At 39.9% G+C, this 23,022-nt stretch overlaps 1 protein-coding gene across 1 annotated transcript in view; it reads right to left on the bottom strand.

The window, feature by feature from the left end:
- agbl4 (AGBL carboxypeptidase 4) overlaps positions 1-23,022 on the bottom strand; it is a 388,105-nt gene that overhangs the window by 343,426 nt on the left and 21,657 nt on the right. Inside the window, exon 3 of the mRNA XM_058073430.2 lies at positions 18,471-18,595. Coding sequence (XP_057929413.2) covers positions 18,471-18,595 — 125 coding nt within the window. The remainder of the gene's footprint in view (positions 1-18,470; positions 18,596-23,022) is intronic.

Below are 23,022 nucleotides of genomic sequence, written 5' to 3'. Positions count from 1 at the left end.
TTACTAATTTATGCTGTACATTAATCTCAGCACCATGGACAGCAGTCCAAGAACAAATCCACTTTAGTGACTTCAGCAGGGCCATTTTCCATGTCTGCTTCCTTTACAAGGAAACACGGATCCCCGGAGATGCTAAATCTCCACATCAGAAAGGCAAACAGCATCTGTGTACGCTCACCGCACACAGCGGCGATATCACGCTCTGGCCAAACAAAGCGCTGAGGTGTCTCCAACTGGATCGCCGTTCGACACAGTTTGACTTTCTCAACGTTTATTCTCCGCAGGGATCATATTTGGTAGGATTTTTGTATCTTGGAGTCGAATCGAGTCAAGGGTGGGGAATGTTTTTATGGCGAAGCATCATGTGTTCATTCCAAACACCACATGTCACATGACATTAATTTGGTATCAGCTGTTGATATCGGTGTTGTTTGATATCGGCATCGAGATCGGTATACAGACATATCTCACAACTTTGCACTTACATTTTTGTTTTTCCCAAAAATACAGTATTTTCTGGACTATAATAATTAAGTTAAAAAAACATACTTAAGTCGCTCCGGAGTATAAGTCGCATTTTTTGCAGGTAATTTACCGTATTTTCTGGACTATAAGTCTTTCCGGAGTATAAGTCACACAAGGCCAAAAATGCATAATTAGGTAGGAAAAAAACAAATTTAAGTCACACTGGAGTATAAGTCAAATTTTTTGCGGGTAATTTACCGTATTTTCTGGACTATAAGTCGCTCCAGAGTATAAGCCGCACAAGGCCAAAAATGCATAATTAGGTAGAAAAAAACATACTTAAGTCACACTGGAGTATAAGTCGCATTTTTTGTGGGTAATTTACCGTATTTTCTGGACTATAAGTCGCTCCGGAGTATATGTCACACAAAGCTAAAAATGCATAATTAGGCAGAAAAAAAACATACTTAAGTCACACTGGAGTATAAGTCAAATTTTTTGCGGGTAATTTACCGTATTTTCTGGACTATAAGTCGCTCCGGAGTATAAGTCACACAAGGCCAAAAATGCATAATTACGTAGAAAAAAACATACTTAAATCGCACTAAAGTATAAGTCGCATTTTTTGCAGGTAGTTTACGTATTTTCTGGACTATAAGTCGCTCCAGAGTATAAGTTACACAAGGCCAAAAATGCATAATTACGTAGAAAAAAACATACTTAAGTCACACTGGAGTATAAGTCACATTTTTTGCGGGTAATTTACCGTATTTTTTAGACTATAAGTCGCTCCGGAGTATAAGTCTCACAAGGCCAAAAATGCATAATTAGGTAGAAAAAAACATACTTAAGTCACACTGGAGTATAAGTGGCATTTTTTTCGGGTAATTAATTTTCCAAACTACTTGACCAAAACAGACATTACGTCCTCTTGGAAGGCAAGTTCTAACAATAAAAGAATAGAGAACATGCTAACATATGCTAACACAATGCTTATTCAGCTACACAAAAAATAAACATGAACACAAAAGGTGTCCAGTGTTTATGTAACATACACTATTTTTCATTTTTCATTTATAAGTCGCTCTGGAGTATAAGTCGCAGGAACAGCCAACCTATGAAAAAAAGTGCCACTTATAGTCCGGAAAATAAACGTAAGTTAAATTGCTTGTATATTTCTTAGCTACCCTTTTGAATGTTAAGTTTCTGTGTGATGACTTCAGTGGGTTGACAAGCTTGTTGTGAGTTCGCCGCTCGCTTGTGATTGGCTCCTGCCAAAGAAAGAGCTACCGTTTCATCACTGACTTGCATGCGGTACAGTATTTGAGTATGTGAACCTGCATTGATGCTATATTTATGGAATATTTACACATGGCAGTGGTAACAGGAGGACTGGGATCAGTAGGAAGCTGGATGAGTTGACCTTAAAAAGGTGCTACTGTACTTTTATTAAATATTTCATACAATAATGTCTGTGTTTCATTCATTAATTCCCTCAAAATCAACCCTTGATCTGATCTTCTTTCATAAAATGATGTAGGCTGTGGGTAAAAATGAGTGCCTAGAATAGAAAAATATTGCACTTTAAAGATAAAATGACTATACCAATGTTGAAGGCTTGTCATATAAATAGTACACAATGCATCTAAACAATGAAGATAAAAGTCTCGGGCGCCAGAATCTCCCAGAAATATTACCAGGAATCTTTTTTTTTTATTCCTCCAAAGACACACAACCTCTGGAGATATACAGCCCGTGTCAAACGGATGCTCAAATCACTGTGGCGCCAAGTTATTTCTGCTCTGCAAGCTGAGACGGCTTAGCCCGATGCTCTTGTATTTTAACTTGGGGCATTAATCTGCTACCACGGCAAAGGTTAGTAAAAAAAAAAAAAAATTATATATTGTTGCTGATGTAAACAATCGTCAATCGATCACTGAAAAAAAGCTTGAATGCCACACAAACATTTCGGAAAAGCTGTGTTCTACAATTGTACTTTATTTCCATTTTCTTCCAAAGAGCATCAACATGCAAGTGGAACTGTATGCTAAAACGCCACCTGCAATAAAGAGACTGTATCCCCAGTGCATCACATTATACAGTTCATCAGCATATGCTAATGCGGTGTCTGCTATGATTTTATTGTGTAAAAACTAATTGGAAGCAGCAGCATTAAATCCAATCAGTAAGACGATCTGCACCGTCTCTAAGTGAAGGGTGAAGTCATCGAAAGTAGAACGGCGCAGTGGTATAACGGAATAATCAGGGTAAGAATATTCCAGCAACCGCATACAATAAAAATTAAACTTGGGTAGAACTTATTAAAGACCTCTAGACATGATATAACACCCCTATAGTCCTCTTTACACTCCTCTTAGCCAATATAGTAGACATAATAACTAGGGTTTTCAATAATAGCATGTTACAGCTGTAATTAATTTATTTCATTTATTATGTTAGCATGTTTTTTTGTAATTAACACATGATTAGCGCACGGCAGTCCGATACACTTTGATAACTTTATCCTGACCTGAACACATCAGCAGCCGTCTCGCTAACCCACAAACGCGTCTATAGTGCTTCTGCATGGAAAATTTTAATTATTATTCATTCATTCATTTTCTACCGCTTTTCCTCACAAGGGTCGCGGGGGGTGCTGGAGCCTATCCCAGCTGTCTTCGGGCGAGAGGAGGGGTACACCCTGGACTGGTCGCCAGCCAATCACAGGGCACATATAGACAAACAACCATTCACACTCACATTCATACCTATGGACAATTTGGAGTTAGCCAATTAACCTAGCATGTTTTTGGAATGTGGGAGGAAACCGGAGTACCCGGAGAAAACCCACGCATGCACGGGGAGAACATGCAAACTCCACACAGAGATGGCCGAGGGTGGGAATTGAACCCTGGTCTCCTAGCTGTGAGGTCTGTGCGCTAACCACTCGACCGCCGTGCCGCCCTAAATATAAATTTAATATAAAAAAATTAAATTAAATTAATGAAAATTATTTAAATAAAAAAAAATACTGTTTATGCTGTAAAACATTGTTGGTCATATTTGATGTCATTTTTTATTCCCCACATTATTATTATTATTATTATTATTATTATTATTATTATTATTATTATTATTAGGTCTGAATAAACCAATCTCTTGACATTTTTAAATTATTTAAATAAAAAAAATACTGTTTACGCTGTACATTGTTGGTCATTTATTTATTCTCCACGCTATTATGTATATATATATATATATATTGTTGTACATTGTTGGTCATATTTGATGCCATTTATTTATTCTCCACATTATTATTATTATTAGAGGCAAATTAGGGATTAATCGTGAATAATTAATTTAAAAACTGATCCCGTGTTAGGGATTCTTGTGCCTGTGCTGCCATGACAGTAACATTACTGACATTTTGTTACATCTTTGAATGCGTCTTCTCAGTGCTTTATATTGCTATTTACTTTTGATAAAATTCTTAATTTTTATTCATTAAAATCATTTTTAAAACCCACAATGGAGTGAAGATGAGACAGAAGAAAATGCCCGTCTCCATCGTAACCCGCCTTACATAATTCAATTTGATATTGGATTTTATACTGTTATTCTTTTTTTAAAAAAATGTCTGCAGGAAGAAATAACGTCTCACTTCCTGCATTCTAATGCGCTTTTTTTGTGAGTATTTAAATGGAAAAAAAGGGAAATTCAAGCATTACTTTTGCAGACCCGCACTCTTCAGATGCCGCATTTTAAAATAGTAGCTTGTCAGCAGCCTTTCGGAAACAATAAAACAGCAGTCAACAGACAGCTTCGCCATCAGCCCACTGTTAAATTACAGCCATCAACACACACCCAGCCAACCCGGACCCCCCCCCCCCCTTTGGATCTAAACTCTCATCGACAGCACCAGGAGAACAATCTGCATCGTAATTAGCCTTCGCCGGCAGACAGTTACACAGAGAAGGAGGACGTTTGGCTTGATTAAATTATTAAAGCACACAAACACGAAAACAAAAGCGGCATCAAAGACGCGCCGTGACTCTCCTCGCTGTCCCCTAAATACAGAAAACAGGGAACGTCTTCTCCCAAGCCGCTAGTTGCTATAATTAGCCAAGTGTGTGAACTTGCGTGCACAAGCGTGAGTGCGATTGCTGTGATTGGAACCCCCCACTCTTTCCGACCACCATCTAAAACAGTGGTCTAAAACACGCGGCCCGCGGGCCAAATGTGGCCCGCAGGACACTAGTTTGAGGCCCCCGCCTTGATATGAAAGTTTAATGTGAGTTTGAAATGGATGCTGTATGGTATCATGTACCCAGAAAAAAAATATTACGTTTTATTAATGTTCATGTTAAAGGTTAAATAATTGTTAATAGTTATCCTCCCTATCCGTGTGGAAGTGGTAAGTTTTTGGCTATTTAAGTTTAAAGGAAATAACTTGAAGGCTACCGTTTAGGTCGCTAGCTCTCTAGTTTGCGAGTTAGCATGTGTCTCAAGACCCTGCAGTTGCGCAATATGTTGTAAATAAAGAGAGTATAAATGTGACTATAGTCGTGTTTTGTCATGTCTACAGGGCTCTAATAATGCTTTGTTCATTTTAATCTGAAAAAAATAATTTGTCTACCCACCAACTATATGTGGTTTATTAAGTTTTTATTATTTGCCGTTTTATTATTATTATATTTATTTATTTATTACTGATTGATTGATTTTCTTTATTCTTGATTTGTTTATTTATTTTTCATCTTATTTTGTGCAGAAAAATAAAAAGTAAGAAAAATCGGAAACCAAAGCGAAGTTTTTTTAATTTTTTTTTTTTTTAATAAATGCGTTTTTTTTTTTATTTTAAACCTGATGCGGCCCAGTCTCACCCAGTTCCGAGCTCCAGTGGCCCCCAAGTAAATTGAGTTTCAGACCCCTGATCTAAAATAACCATGTGGTTAACGACAACAGCCCCTCCCCCTGCACGCCACCACCTTCACGCATCAACATACACACAGACACACACCCGCATTAAACCATACTCTAATTACAACATTTATAACGCCGCCCCTCCCACCCCCCGCCCTCGTTCTTGCATCTCTAAATCCCCAAACATGCAAATCTGTGGCTGTGGAATTGAATTTGGGCTGATTTGAGAGGTGCGCTGGCATGAAAAGACTATTTCATTAGACTGGCAGTTGTTTCATTTGTGCGGCAGCAGATTGCCGAGGCCTTCTATCCAGTCTGCAATCTGTATTCATTACCCCCCCCAAAAAGGATGATCCATGTCCTGACACCCCGGGCTCATCATTTCATGCAGATGCACAGCAGCTCTAGAAGGCCTCGGACAACCGCAACCATGCATAGCATGCGTCGATACTGTGTTAGCGCTAACGCTATCTCACCTGGGTGAAGATAAGTCAACTTGGATATCCTAGCATAACAGTATAAACGTCATGTCAAGACCGGTACGCTGTATTTGGTCATGTAGTACATCCGTGGTTTCTTCCGACTTCATTTATCACTGATAATTGGTTACATATCTGTGATAAGTGAATTTCCACAAAGTGGGATTGCTTGTTTAAAAATTTAATATTTTCATAGTGGGAAACTTTGCACGGTGTACGTGTGGTTAGCGCAGCTAGGAAACCAGGGTTCAATTCCACCCTCTGCGATCTCTGTGGGGAGTTTGCATGTTCTCCCCGTGCATGCGTGGGTTTTCTCCGGGTACTCCGGTTTCCTCCCACATTCCAAAAACATGCTAGGTTAATTAGCGACCTATTGTCCAAATAAATAAATAACAAATAAGACATTCATTCATTTATTTTCTACCACTTATCCTCACGAGGGTTGCAGGGGGTGCTGGAGCCTATCCCAGCTGTCTTCGGGCTGCCAACCAATCACATGGCACATATAGACAAACAACCATTCACACTCACATTCATACCTATGGACAATTTGGAGTCGCTAATTAACCTAGCATGTTTTTGGAATGTGCACGGGGAGAACATGCAAACTCCACACAGAGATGGCCGAGGGTGGAATTGAACTCAGGTCTCCTAGCTGTGAGGTCTGCGCGCTAACCACTCGACCGCCGTGAACATGGACACCTTGTTCATGACCTTCTAAATACTGTTAAATATTAGAGCTGTCCAGACATGAAATAACACCCCTATAGTCACATTTACACTCATATTACTAAACATGAAAAGAACAAACTCCGGTTGCTCAAACTCAGCTGCAGCCACAAAAAAAACCCAACTTGATTAGGAAAATTGGTGCACATTGGCAGCATGTCACACTGGCATGCAGCTGGACTCGAACGATGAACTCGCTGATGGGCAGACACACCAATCAGGGTTCTTTCTCTGAAATTATTTTCCAGGACACGCTACAGAGACACAAACATAACTTACAGTTGCTAGTTTTATCACGAGGCGCCAAGTCCTTAACAGGTCTGAAAAGTCACAACATCAAGCAACAGAGACGTGATTGAAGCAGAAATGCAAATGTGATTGGCTGGGAGGGTCACATGGGGGGATCTGACAGCCAGAACCAAAAGCACTGTGCCGTAATGTTGCCAAGAAGAAAAGTTGACAACAGTGTTGGCTTACCCTCAGTTTCCAGGACCTTTTTTTTTTCGAATTTCACGTGGGTCAGGGTTCCACAACTACAAATACCTTTGTTGCACACATTATATACAAAATGGTAATGGTAATGGTTTAATTTCATTTGAACATGCATCAGATTACAATTGAGTGCATCCCATAATCAGTTCCCAGTTCCACATGTCCAAAAGGAGTAGGAAGAAGCAAAGCTTATTAAATCCTACCCCTCCATCTGGTACTTTTACAATCAGTAACTGTTACATTTGTTCACTTCCTGCTTTCCTAATATAGTTTAAGTTTTTTATTTTTATTTTTTTTTTAATTTTACATTTTTTGTCCCGTACCAAAGTAGGAGGTGATATAAGCATCCAATGACATAATGGGTACCATAGTAAGTGTCAATATAGTGATATACAGTGCATCCGGAAAGTATTCACAGCGCTTCACTTTTTCCACATTTTGTCATGTTACAGCCTCATTCCAAACTGAATTAAATTAATCTCTTACCTCAAAATTCTACACAAAATACTCCATTATGACAATGTGAAAAAAGGTTTTTTTTGACATGTTTTGAATTTATTAAAAATAGAAAACAAAAAAATCACATTTACGTAAGTATTCACAGCCTTTGCCATGAAGCTGAAAATTGAGCTCAGGTGCATCTTTTTTCCACTGATCATCCTTGAGATCTTTCTACAGCTTAATTGGAGTCCACCTGCAGTAAATTCAGTTGATTGGACATGATTTGGAAATATAATAACTGTCTATATAAGGTCCCACAGTTGACTGTGCATGTCAGAGCACAAACACCAAGCATGAAGTCAAAAGAACTGTCTGTAGACCTGCGAGACAGGATTGTCTTGAGGCACAAATCTGGGGAAGGATACAGAAACATTTCTGCTGCTTTGAAGGTCCCAATGAGCACAGTGGCCTCCATTATTCGTAAATGGAAGACGTTTGGAACCACCAGGACTCTTCCTAGAGCTGGCCGGCCTTCTAAACTGAGCGATCGGGGAAGAAGGGCCTTAGTCAGGGAGGTGACCAAGGCCCCGATGGTCACTCTGTCAGAGCTCCAGCGTTCCTCTGTGGAGAGAGGAGAGCCTTCCAGAAGGACAACCATCTCTGCAGCAATCCACCAATTAGGTCTGTATGGTAGAGTTTTTTGTTTTCTATTTTTAATAAATTCAAAACATGTCAAAAAAAACCTTTTTTCACATTGTCATAATGGAGTATTTTGTGTAGAATTTTGAAGTAAGAGATTAATTTAATTCAGTTTGGAATGAGGCTGTAACATGACAAAATGTAGAAAAAGTGAAGCGCTGTGAATACTTTCCGGATGCACTGTATATAGCACATCATGACTGGTTCAAGACTCTTCATAGCAATGCTAGCAATGCTAAGCAGTGAGCAGTGACTTTAAGGCACTGGACGACCACCCTTAATTTATTTTTTTTTTCAGTAAAAAAATTTATTATTTTTTTTTTATTATTTTTATTTTATTTTTTTATGTTTTTTTTGGTAAAAGGCTTGAATCGTAAGAACTAGCAATGCTAAGCGGTGAGCAGTGACTTTAAGGCACTGGACGACCACCCTTAATTATTTGTTTTTTCAGTAAAATTTTTTTTATTTTTATTTTTTTATTTTTTTATTTTTTTTTATTTGTTTTTTGGTAAAAGGCTTGAATCGTAAGAGCTAGCAATGCTAAACACTGAGCAGTGACTTTAAGGCACTGGACGACCACCCTTAATTATTTTTTTTTCCAGTAAAATTTTTTTAAAAAAATATTTTTTTATTTTTTTATTTTATTTTATTTTTTTATTTTTTGGTAAAAGGCTTGAATCGTAAGAGCTAGCAATGCTAAGCAGTGAGCAGTGACTTTAAGGCACTGGACGACCACCCTTAATTATTAATTTTTTCAGTATATTTTTTTATTTTATTAAAAAAAAATTTGGTAAAAGGCTTGAATCGTAACAGCTAGTTTTATTATTAAATTATTTTTGTCAGTATTTATTATTATTATTATTATTATTATTATTATTTATTTTGTTTGTGAAATTTTAAAAGCAACTGAAATAATTTATTACTTTGGACAAAAATGTTCTCATTTATATTTGAAAGAACTACCTGAATGTGCAACCGAAACCACGTTTGTATCTTTCATGGGTGCTGTTCCGTGTTTTCCAACCAAATAACATTGAAACATTGACGGTGTACGCCATCAGTTATTGAAAAATAAAAATCCATAATTGGAATCAACTCTGACTTTTTAAAAAAGATCATTGATGAAGAAACGGTGGGTGTACTTTATTTAAAAACATGCCATTAAGCTCTGTGCCTCCTCTTTTGAAGCGAATCACGTTAAAAACAAGGGAATGGACTTTGATAAGGAACCTCGTGTCAGCAGCGATAACCCAGGGAAAACTCATTCCGCTATCAGGGCGACAGTTTAAAAATCCATTCTGTGCTGTCGTCATATCCTTTTGTCCATGTCATTACAGCGAAATCTGGGGAGCATCAGCCTTGACAATAAGGAAAGGATGCCTTAGTTCCTCTTTTACAGAACAAGGTCGCCCAAGATACCCGCACCCTCTGGCAAAACCGTCTGATGCCCTGTGCCTTTCTCTAAGTTCCTATTACCGTATGTTTAAAACTGAATAATCCAAACTTTCCGAACATTTGCGGGAACATCTTTGAAGCGATAAAACCATTTGTCGGAGTCACGCAAAAGCCAACATGAGCGGTGTTGAAAACAGACTGAAAGTGGAATTATGACCTTAAAAAAGTCAAAGTCAAAGCTAATCACAGATTTGGAGGATCACGACCCCCCCTCGGAAACCCCGTCACGAGTCAGTGACACCAACCAGCTGCTTTTCAGAGCACGATTGTGGCCGACGCGGCGACGGCAATGACGAAGCAACATTCAACCGATGTTGACCGACAATTGGCGTTGTTCCCTAGCGCCCCCTGCTGAGGGACGATCACAAACAAAACAACAAATGTTGGAATTTTTGGAAAATTATATTGGGGAAATAAAGTCAAAATATGACAGGAATCAAATCATAACATGATGAAAAGAAAAAATGGAAGTTGATGCTAACAATGTAGGCTTTTCCACCGATACGACAAAGCTTCATACAAATATCCTTTGCATTCTTTATTTTTAGTATGTAGCCCTTGTTGGCAAAGATTTGGACACCCCTTGATGAGGAAAACTATTTGGGATCAAACAAACAACACCTCTGCTAATTGATTATGATAAGCAGAGGAACTCAGAGTCCGGACCTCAACCTGATCAAAGACATTTGCTGTGAACTACAGGTAAGCTAGCATCATAGCCTCCGACCATGAAACAATTTTAATGGTAATGGTAATGGTTTGATTTCATTTGAACATGCATCAGATTACAATTGAGTGCATCCCATAATCAGTTCCCAATTCAAAAGGAGTAGGAAGAAGCAAAGCTTATTAAATCTTACCCCTCCCCTCCACATTTGTTCACTTCCTGCTTTCTAATATAGTTCAAGTTTTTTTTTATATTATTTTATAATGAAAAAAATAAATTAATAAATTAAAATAAATTAATAAAATAAAAAATATGTATTCATTCATTCATGAATATTTTTTATTTTATTAATTTATTTTTTTGTCACGTACCGAAGTACGAGGTGATATGGTACCTATGGTACCCATCATGTCATTGTATGGTCATTATGTCATTGCATGGTCATATCACCTCATACTTCGGTATGGGACAAAAAAAATTAAAAATAAAATAAATTAAAATAAATTAATAAAATGAAAAATTATATGACCATCCAATGACATAATGGGTACCATATAAGTGTCAATATAGTGAGATCATATTTGAATGAACTGTATCAACAACTATATCAGCAAGTTAAGCATTTGTGATTTTAGAAATAAGGAGTTAGTATGTTCTCTGTAGGCGGCATTATGAATTATCCTTACTGGCCTTTTTTGCAGTACATTTAGCGAGTGAAGATTGCTTTTATAGTTATTAGCTCATATTTCCACACAATCTTTTGGATCAAGAAGCACAAATTCCCACATGAAAAAAATAAACCCCTTATATTCTTTCCCCGTTGGTATGACGGCACATTTTCTGAATGCTTTTGCTGGAATAGCGTACGGGTTTTAACTGTTGAACAAACACCGAGTGGTCGGTTGGCATTAGCAAGCGATCCCCGATCCCCTCATATATTCAAGGCTCTAATCAATACCCAACTTATCGACGGTGTCAGCCTGTGTAATATCACAGATGATGAATTTTCTACGCAGCAAGCAAAATCTTCAACATAAAAGCAAACCTGGCCCGTTGGGGACGGGAAGGTACAACGCGGAACACCAAGCACCGCTCCATCCTCTCCCCTGGTTATGGTGAGTAACCGTTCTGTACTGTGCTTTCGCCAGGCAAGTGAGGCTTACAAATCACCCGAGTTGAAGGTGCTCGGTGCAAGGTTTTACTGCCTGTCTTCTATGAATGGCTCCCCGAAGGCCCCAATGATAATAGCTCACAGCCGTACCCTTCACGGAGCCTGACATTTAGCACACCCCTACAGCAGAATGGAATGGCATATCAACTTGCCCAATGGGCTGTCATATCAACTCATCCACCGCTTTCTGCTCAGAGCATAGGCAAGGGGGATGAAATGCAATGGTGCTAGCAGGAAACTCGCTTGTTGAGGTTCACTCACTTTGGACTTGGAACATAAACTTTTTGTGGGATATGCGGTAAGTCAGCAGTTTGTGTCTCTGGTGTGGTGTATTCATTGTATGAATGGAGTTGGACCATTCTGAAGAGAGATGATAACAATCGGGAATGTCGATATGAAATATAATGTCAGAACATCCCTCACATTCCAGCAACCACCAATAATTCACAGAGTTTGTGACGCACTTTGGAACAAAAAATTAACACTACAGAATATACCAGACATTTTAATACTTTTTATATGTTTCTGCCTTGGAGATTATTAGTCTGTAAGTAATGTGCAACTCGAATAATGTGATACCTGTGTACTAATTTATGGCAAAAAAAAAAAAAACGGAACTACATTTCCCACAAATCAGGGAGTCGTGAATTTCATGTTTTTCATGTTTTGATCCGACAAATCTTAAATAGTTTTATGAAGTTTCACCGCGGCAGCTGTTGAACTCCAATGAACAAATGTATCTCACGTCACTGGAGCAAGGGAGTGATGCTGGGAACACAGTGGAGGTAGGATTGCAAGGTTTATACTGTGTCTTTGTGTGTAAATGCGGCATACTATATACACACTACCGCTCAAAAGTTTGGGATCACTTGCAAATTTCTTTGTTTTCCAAAGAAAAACACATTTTCAAGCATCTCACAATTTTTTTTCCATATCACAAACATTTTTATCCATTTCCCAAACAATGAAAATGAATGAGATGATTTTCAAAAAAGGATGTACATTTTTGCATAGAGGCCTACTATCAACAACTGTCAGTCCTCTGCATCAATCTCCTGGTATGGCTGCTAATCCAAGTTCATAATTTTATAAGGCTAATAATTGATTAGAAAAGCCATCTAAAAATCATAACTAAAACTAAAATCTCTTACCATGCTGTTAACTACTCCCTTCAGAGAGCAGCACAAACTGGGTCTAACAAGGACAGAAAAACGATGCACAACTGTGCCAACTGTTCCATATGATCGGTGTCAAAATCGGTCAATTTCACTTATGGATGATTGGTATCAAAATCGGCAACGTAAATCCCTCAAATTTACAAAGTCACAAACAGATTTTCCGTGTTCCAACTACAAAAATATTCAATTTATTGACTTTGAATCTTATATCATGGAAATTAATTTATCGCTGGCAGGTCTGCAACCAATTAATTAAACCAGGGGTGACTTTAATCATGAAAGACACAAAAATCCTTAGCAATAGCACAAACTGGGTCTAACAAGGACAGAAAAACGATGCAAAATCTATTAATAAATCATACTGGAAAAGCCATCTAAAAATCGTAACTAAAACTAAAATCTCTTACCATGCTGTTAACTACTCCCTTCAGAGAGCAGCACAAACTGGGTCTAACAAGGACAGAAAAACGCTGCACAAATATCTGAGAGTGTGTAGTTTAAGACAAAGACGCCTCACAGGTCGTCACCTGGCAGCTGCACTAAATAGTAGCCGTCAAACACCAGTGTCAGTATCAAGAGTGAAGCGGCAACTTTGGGATGCTGGACTTCATAGCAGGACTGCCAAGAAAAAGCACCAAAAATTTCCAGTTCCTAAACCAGAACTAGTAGGGTGTTTTTGTTGTTTTTTTTATGTATGTGAAGTGTTTTGGGATATGCAAAAACTGCAAAAGAAGAAAAACAGAACACATAAAAAGGAGACCTTCATCCACCCAACCATCCATCATAACCAGTGCCACGGTGAAGCCAATTTCAACAAAGCTGCTAAGCTGATTGAGGCAGACCAAATCTGTTTCACCAGCTTACATTCCTTCAAAATAGCCATCTCACTTCCAATATCACGGGCTTTTACTGTTCCCCATTCCCCTGGCTCAGGCTGAGAGTTAGCAAGGCTTAGCTGGATGAAACACTCCACCAGCCTGGTTCTCCCCTGGAACCGGCTGATATCTCCATAGAGCAGCATCTTCTCACATAACTGCACTTAGCTGTTTAGCATACACTGTATTTTTGCACTATATCACACCGATATTAGGATTTTACCCAAGTACCTATGTGAATTCTGCAGATTTTGGTTACTATCCCAGACAGTGGGACCTCGATTTGTGTCAGAAGAAGACGGAAACGTAAGAACAATCAAATGTTACTCTAAAAGAACCGGTAATATTAAAAAAATTACATTCCATTAGGATTAATTATAGATTTACATGCAAAAACTAATGCTAATGCTACATGCTAAATAATTCTAAATGATGAATGGATGGGAACTAATTGCTGACCGGGACTTCCCGTACATCCTGCTAAGATGGATATAAATATGTTTCTCAAATTGCTGGCGCTGGTAACTTTTGGGCACTCGATTCCGTGGAACGATACTGTTATTGTACAAAAATCGAGACAGTGTACAAAAAATGGAGGCGAAAATATTATACCAAAACTACAGCTTACGAAAGTGGAGTTTTGACTCTAATATACAGTAGAACCTTAATGGTTTAATGGTTAGCATACGCTAACCATTAAAACATCCACAATAGCAGCTTGCTAATACATGGAAACCGGAAGAACTAACACAGTTACGCCACAAGTCTCAAAAATTTTAACAAAAAACAGATTTTTATATTTTTACAATTATATTTGACATGCATAAAACAATAATACATGCATAGTAGGGAAAAATTAGTATTTAAGGTTATTTTTTCCCTTCATTGAAGATTTTTGGCAAAGATGAACACGGACACCACCTCCATGTTTTGCCATGAGTTATTTCTGAAATTGAGTAGTTTTTCATCTTCTTTATCAAAGAACTGGCACTTGCAGCTTCCCTTGGCTCCATTTTGTTGTTGTTTTTTGCAGCCGTGATCAATAAGAAATGGAAAGACTTGAGATGAGAAACATCAGTGAATTGAAGAAATAACTCATGGCAAAACAAGAAGGTGGTGTCTGTGTATGTAAAACTGAAATAGTAAATCTATAAAAGTATGTTTTGTGTTAACATATCTTGTTTTTTGTGATAGGATTAACTGGATTAGCATTTTTTAACAAGAAAAATATATTTGGTTAGAGTAGGGGTGGTATCTGTAAAATTGTCATGCAATCTGCTATTATTATTTATTATTTTATATTTATATTTAAATATTTTAAAAATAATAAAATATTATAATAATTACAATAAAATTAAAATAATAATTATTATATTATTATTATGTAAAATATGCAAATACAACAATAATATTATATATAATTAATATAATAATTAGCATTAATATAATAATTATAATAATCATAATAGTTCTAATAATAATTATAATAATCTAATAATCTAATAATAATAATTATAATTATTATTATTATTATTATTATGTGCTTGTGTCCCTTTTTTCAGGAGCACTTTGTAAACAACAGACCATGTCAAAAAACGAAATTGATAAAACCATCAAAAGGTTGGCTCAGGCCATGATGCCAGGTTGTATGTTGAGTTTAAATGAAATACTTTGGAAAGATTGGGCGGGCCGTATTCAAACACTTGGCGGGCCGGATGTGGCCCCCGGGCCGTAGTTTGCCCACCCCTGGGTTAGAGTATGTTTCAGTTAGAGTCGGACCTTTTGTAATGGAGGTGGTGTCTGTGTATGTGAAACTGAAATAGTAAATCTATAAAAAGTATGTTTTGCGTTAACATATCTTGTTTTTTGGGATAGGATTAACTGGATTAGCATTTTTTAATAGGAAAAATATATTTGGTTAGAGTATGTTTCGGTTAGAGTCAGACCTTTTGTAAAGGATTAATGATGCTAACCAAGGTTCCACACCTTTGCACAACACCTTCCTCTGGAATAGATTCATTTCACACCTGGATTTCTTTGCATAGGAGGACATCGGATAGATAGGAAAGATATTTCCGAGAGAGGCACATAAGGTTCCCAGGAACAGATGTTCTTGTCAGGTGTGAGCAGGCAATTGATTGCGAGACGACGCTCATGACACTCTTAATATTAACACGCCTTCCATGCATACCCCCCCTCCCCCCCCTTCCCCTCACTCGCGCCTTCCGAGCAGTCTCTCCCACACACTTTCTGTCATTTTGCCACAGCAGCAAATATCCTGTTGGCCGCGGCTCCAGGCTGCCGGTGCTGGCCTATCTAGCCCTGGGATCGATTCAGCGCCAAGTCGAGGCCTCCCATTCATCTCAGAGCCATAAAATGTGATTAGTGCTGACTACAGCACTGCGGGGAGATGGGCTGATAGGCCTGATAGCCTCAGATAGGGCGTGTTGGACACTCCACAGGAAGACAGCCGCAACAGTATGCTGGGGATTGATCCTTATTTTACCTTTTTTTGTATCCCAATCTATTTGATTCGATGTCCCTTGCATCTCACTCACTTGCTGCCGGCTGTTTGCACTGCTCCTCTGCATTGTCTCTTTTGTTGTTTGCTTCTTATCTAAGCCTGATGAGCTTATTCGTGCAAAATGATAGCACAAAACTCAAGCTTTATTGCCAATGTTTTCAGCTTTAGCGCCTTCTTCTCCAACAAAGTCATATTTAAATAGCACAACCCATCAATCCCCCCCCCCTTGAGCTATGTTAACTGTCATCACATTCAGTGTATCTCTGTGCCATGTGACCACCTCTGTCCGCCAATCACAAAACTCGCCGGTTGCCAGTGGCGGAAACACCCCAGGAGGCTGAGACAAGAACTGATGCAGGAAAAAGGAGATCAAGAAAAGACTTGACAAGAAAAAAACTTGTTTTGTCTACAAAAGGGGGGCTAATTTGACAGTTTGGACAATCAATATTAAATGAAGTTTCATTAAACTGATGCAGCCTGTAGGAGATAATGTTATTGATGTGGTTACCAACAAGCATTCACCAAACATACTGCAGCACTAAAGTGGCTTTGAATGGGCTTCCTTCCTCCTTCCTTCCTTCCTTCCTTCCTTCCTCCCTCCCTCCCAGCTATCCATCCTTCCTTCCTTCCTTCCTTCCGTCCCTCCCTCTCCCATCCTTCCATCCTTCCATCCTTCCATCCTTCCATCCTTCCATCCTTCCATCCTTCCATCCTTCCTTCCCTCCCTCCCTTCCTTCCAGCTATCCTTCCAGCTATCCTTCCATCCATCCATCCATCCATCCATCCATCCATCCATCCTTCCTTCCTTCCTTCCTTCCTTCCTTCCTTCCTTCCTTCCTTCCTTCCTTCCTTCCTTCCTTCCTTCCTCCCTCCCTCCCTCCCTCCCTCCCTCCCTCCCTCCCTCCCTCCCTCCCTCCTTCCTTCCTTCCTTCCTTCCTTCCTTCCTTCCTTCCTTCCTTCCTTCCTTCCTTCCTTCCTTCCCTCCCTCCCTCCCTCCCTCCCTCCCTCCCTTCCAGCTATCCTTCCATCCATCCTTCCTTCCTTCCTTCCAGCTATCCTTCCATCCTTCCTTCCTTTGTTCCTTCCTTCCCTCCCTCCCTCCCTCCCTTCCTTCCAGCTATCCTTCCATCTATCCATCCTTCCTTCCTTCCTTCCTTCCTTCCAGCTATCCTTCCATCCTTCCTTCCTTCCTTCCTTCCTTCCTTCCTTCCTTCCTTCCTTCCTTCCTTCCTTCCTCCCTCCCTCCCTCCCTCCCTCCCTTCCTTCCTTCCTTCCTTCCTTCCTTCCTTCCTTCCTCCCTTCCTTCCTTCCAGCTATCCTTCCATCCATCCTTCCATCCATCCTTCCTTCCAGTTACCCTTCCTTCCTTCCTTCCCCCCCTCCCTCCCTCCCTCCCTCCCTCCCTCCCTCCCAGCTATCCTTCCTTCCTTCCTTCCTTCCAGCTATCCTTCCTTCCTACCTTCCTTCCTTCCTTTTCTACCGCTTATCCTCGCAAGAGTCGTGGGGGTTCTGGAGCCCATCCCAGCTGTCTTCGGGCGAGAGGCGGCCAATCACAGGGCACATATAGACATTTAACTAAATTTTCCTGAATGAAAATGAAAGTACTCACATTTTTGTAGTACAAACATTTGTGGTACTGCCAGCACATATAAACAAAACACCTATGAAAAAGGACTGAAATGGCAATTTTGACCGCGCCTGCAAGTTTTTTCCGTACACACAACATCAGCCATGAAGTCAGCAAAGCCAAGAAAGTGACATATTCTCAACAATAATCTTCACTGATATTGTGTTGTGATAAGTATGATATAACACCCAGAGAAAAATGGCCACAAGTAGTAAATAAACCTCAGTCAGCAGTAGGGTTGCTTATATAACCCTGGAATAAAACCCCAAAGTGCTTGAATAGAACAACTAAAAAAGCAAGGATTTACGTACTGAAACTGATCGACACAATCCATGTTTTGCTGTGTCGAGGACACTTGGATTCGCACCGACAACCAGGTGAAAACAACCATGAATGGATGGGAAGAAAGTGACATTCACAACAACATATTATTCATATGTATGGTATGTTTTACTGGCAGTGATAGCCACAACAGATAGCACATTAGCTGTCTAGCTCGCTGCATTAGCCGCCTGAACTTCCTTGATGGACTACGACAACAACCAACTCCTGTTTGGATGCTCGATGATGATTATGGTGATTAATCCAATATTGAGCAGCAAAAAATGGGATTAACAAATATGATTTTTCATTAAAATATTATTTGCCTAAAAATGTGTCTTGTCGTCTTATATTCATAATCAATACAGAATACACTAGTGATAAATACAAAGTTATTACGATTAAATGAGTCTCCAAAACTCACCTGTGTCTCTCGGACGTTCTCCACTGTGAAGTTGAACCAGACTCGGAATCGAGGGTTGCACGTGTCGGGTCGGATGAAGAGGTCAAATTCAAATTCGCTGATGTAGTCCACACGGCCGAGGTTCCCTGCCAAAAGTAGAGAAAGTGTTTATACAAGCGGGGCAGTTTTAACGTGTGCCGGGTATTTTTCAAGGTATACCGCAAGGCACCGTCTCAGAACCACTAAAATTGTGTGACAGGCTAGAAAGTGGAAATGTAGAAATGCTTTGTCACGTGCTGTGTTATTCCTCGTAGTTTGAACTGGGCTTCGACCTGTTGCTAAACGTTGGGCGATGACGGCACCGACATTGGCCGAATTACAAGTTACATACTAACATACAAATTACATACTAACCACACACACACACACACACACACACACACATATATATATATATATGTAATATATATTTTAAAAAACGCTAATTTGACAGTTTGGACAATCAATAATTACAAACTACATTAATAATAATAATAATAATTACAAACAACCATTCACCAAACATACTGCAGCGCAAAAGTGGCTTTTAATGGGCTTCCTTACTTCCTTCCTTCCTCCCTCCTTCCCTCCCTCCCTCCCTCCCTCCCTGCCTTCTTTCCTTCCTTCCTTCCTTCCTTCCTTCCTTCTCCCCGTGCATGCATGGGTTTTCTCTGGGTACTCCCGTTTCCCCCTCATTCCAAAAAAACATGCTAGATTAATTAGCGACTCCAAATTGTCCATAGGTATGAATGTGAGTGTGAATGGTTGTTTGTCTATATGTGCCCCGCTCGCCCGAAGACAGCTGGGATAGGCTCCAGCACCCCCGTGAATGGGCTTCCTTCCTTCCTCCCTTCCTTCCTTCCTTCCTTCCTTCCTTCCTTCCTTCCTTCCTTCCTTCCTTCTTTCCTTCCTTCCTTCCTTCCATCCCTCCCACTCTCCCTCCCTCCCTCCCTCCCTTCCTTCCAGCTATCCTTCCATCCATCCTTCCATCCATCCTTCCATCCTTCTTTCCTTCCTTCTTCCTTCCTTCCTTCCTTCCTTACTTCCTTCCAGCTATCCTTCCATCCATCCATCCTTCCTCCCTTCCTTCCTTCCTTCCTTCCTCCCTTCCTTCCTCCCTTCTTTCCTCCCTCCCTGCCTCCCTCCCAGCTCTCCTTCCTTCCTCCCTCTCTCCCAGCTATCCTTCCTTCCTCCCTCCCTCCCTCCCAGCCATCCATCCTTCCTTCCTTCCTTCCTTCCTTCCTTCCTTCCTTCCTCCCTCCCAGCTATCCTTCCTTCCTTCCTTCTCTCCCTCCCTCCCTCCCTCCCTCCCTCCCTCCCTTCCAGCTATCCTTCCTTCCTTCCTTCCTCCCTCCCAGCTATCCTTCCTTCCTTCCTTCTCTCCCTCCCTCCCTCCCTCCCTCCCTTCCAGCTATCCTTCCTTCCTTCCTTCCTTCCTTCCTTCCCTCCCTCCATCCCTCCCTCCCTCCCTCCCTCCTTTCCTTCCTTCCAGTTATCCTTCCTTCCGTCCTTTTCTCACACGGGTGGTACGGCGGTTGAGTGGTTAGCGCGCAGACCTCACAGCTTGGAGACCAGGGTTCAATTCCACCCTCGGCCATCTCTGTGTGGAGTTTGCATGTTATCCCCGTGCATGCGTGGGTTTTCTCCGGGTACTCCGGTTTCCTCCCACATTCCAAAAACATGCTAGGTTAATTAGCGACTCCAAATTGTCCATAGGTATGAATGTGAGTGGTTGTTTGTCTATATGTGCCCCGCTCACCCGAAGACAGCTGGGATAGGCTCCAGCACCCCTGCGACCCTCGTGGAGGAAAAAAGCGGTAGAAAATGAATGAATGAAGTTTCTCACACCAAAACAATTCCCATCGCGGGCACACTTGAGCACGTCTAAGACCAACTGACACAAAAGGCTTCATCCATCCATATCTGACAAATTACATACTAACCACACACACACACACACACACACACAAAAGCTAGATGATGAAGGCGAGTATAATTAGTCCAATGGGAACGATTTCCCCGCTTCCAATTCTCATAGCTGTCTATAAGATGATGATGGTGCTAGATGGCTACATGACAGACATTCTAAATAGCAGCCTTGTCTGACTCTACTCATTTATATATGGGCCTGGACACATAATGTCTGTGGCAGAGACGGAGAGATGTGACAGTAACTGATGGCACTGCGAAAATCTAACCAGACGAGAAAAGCTTTATTTGGTGCATGCTTGAATGCAGTTTGGGAATAATCCTGCAAAGACACAAAATAACTAGCAAAAAAAATCAAGAAACCAACCAAAGGGCGATGAAAAAAATGACCTCAAACTTGACACCTTTCATGCTTTCCAGAAGTAATAACCGCCACGGTGTTCTCTCGAAATGTTCAAATCGACCGCAGGCTTATCATTTTGAAGCCTAGCGAGATGGATTTTGGAGATTCTAAACATACAGTACACTTCTGCTTCACAAGGTTAGCAGGTAGCTGCAGCGCACATAAGATGAACACAAATGCAGCAGATTATAGACAGATGGGCTACGCACGGCGGTGTCAGGGAATATCTGGCTCCGGCTGCCACGGGGCAGAGCTAATCCACTCGTCGGCTCGCATCACACGTTCTGTTCAAACGAGGGTATGAACACAGAAGCGCTATCGTTGCTTTGTATCTTTGTGGACGACAAATAACGATGACTGCAAATGTAAGAGAACTGCAGCAACTAATGGGTGAGCCATTTTCACATTTGAAGCCGGACCTCTTTCGGATTCCACAGGAAGCACTAATGGTAAGTGAATGGCGTCGGATCCCAGCACACAGCCCACTCTCGGCTTCTTCGACAAATCAGGGAGTGGCAACATGTACTGTATGCTAAAATATAAAAAGGTAATGTACTTTTTAAATGCGTTCATCAAAAACGTTTCACTGGTCAAGTTTGCTTGTACTAAAATAAACGGGAACGTCATGCCATTGAGAAAGGGGCACTGCCCCTAAACGATAGAATGGTATACAAATAGACTCCTCAGAAACAGTTGTGTCAGAGCTTCTCTTCCTGTCACTCACGTACACCGTTGACAAGGAGAGAAGCAGCACAAACAACAACAACAAAAGACAAAACAAAATATTTATAATAAAATTACCACTGGCTTTCATTTTGTCTTCAGAAATATTTTAAGACTATTTTTCCCGAAATTTTAAATTTGGGTCAATTTGCCTGATCGCCTATTTATTCAACGAACTGTTATTTAAAGCTTTTAAAAGCTATTTAAAGGGGAACTGCACTTTTTTAAGTTTCTAATCCTTATAAGAAGCACAAACACATATTTCTTCCCCTTTTCTGTGCATTACAACAAGTAAACAAGTTACCTTATTTTCTGGACTATAAGTCGCTACGGAGTATAAGTCACAAAAACCCAAAAATGCATAATTACATGGAAAAAAACATACATAAGTCGCTCCGGAGTATAAGTCGCACAAGGCCAAAAATGCATAATTAGGTAGAAAAAACATACATAAGTCGCTCCAGAGTACAAGTCGCACAAGGCCAAAAATGCATAATTAGGTAGAAAAAAACATACATAAGTCGCTCCAGAGTACAAGTCGCACAAGGCCAAAAATGCATAATTAGGTAGAAAAAAACATACATAAGTCGCACAAGGCCAAAAATGTATAATTAGGTAGAAAAACATACATAAGTCGCTCTAGAGTATAAGTCGCACAAGGCCAAAAATGCACAATTAGGTAAAAAAAAACATACATAAGTCGCATTGGAGTATAAGTCACAAAAAGCCAAAAATGCATAATTACATGGAAAAAAACATACATAAGTCGCTCCGGAGTATAAGTCGCACAAGGCCAAAAATGCATAATTAGGTAGAAAAAACATACATAAGTCGCTCCAGAGTACAAGTCGCACAAGGCCAAAAATGCATAATTAGGTAGAAAAAAACATACATAAGTCGCACAAGGCCAAAAATGTATAATTAGGTAGAAAAACATACATAAGTCGCTCTATAGTATAAGTCGCACAAGGCCAAAAATGCACAATTAGGTAAAAAAAAACATACATAAGTCGCATTGGAGTATAAGTCACAAAAAGCCAAAAATGCATAATTACATGGAAAAAAACATACATAAGTCGCTCCGGAGTATAAGTCGCACAAGGCCAAAAATGCATAATTAGGTAGAAAAAACATACATAAGTCGCTCCAGAGTACAAGTCGCACAAGGCCAAAAATGCATAATTAGGTAGAAAAAAACATACATAAGTCGCTCCAGAGTACAAGTCGCACAAGGCCAAAAATGCATAATTAGGTAGAAAAAAACATACATAAGTCGCACAAGGCCAAAAATGTATAATTAGGTAGAAAAACATACATAAGTCGCTCTAGAGTATAAGTCGCACAAGGCCAAAAATGCATAATTAGGTAAAAAAAAAAAACATACATAAGTCGCATTGGAGTATAAGTCAAATTTTTTGCAGGTAATTTACCGTATTTTCTGGACTATAAGTCGCTACGGAGTATAAGTCAAAGCCAAAA

This window comes from Doryrhamphus excisus, linkage group LG4 (genome assembly GCF_037039965.1).
Source record: "Doryrhamphus excisus strain RoL-2023G ecotype Guam linkage group LG4, RoL_Dexc_Guam_v1.1, whole genome shotgun sequence".
Classification (NCBI taxonomy): domain Eukaryota; kingdom Metazoa; phylum Chordata; class Actinopteri; order Syngnathiformes; family Syngnathidae; genus Doryrhamphus; species Doryrhamphus excisus.
Note: the sequence above shows the minus strand (reverse complement) of the source record. Positions and strands in the feature narration are given on the sequence as shown.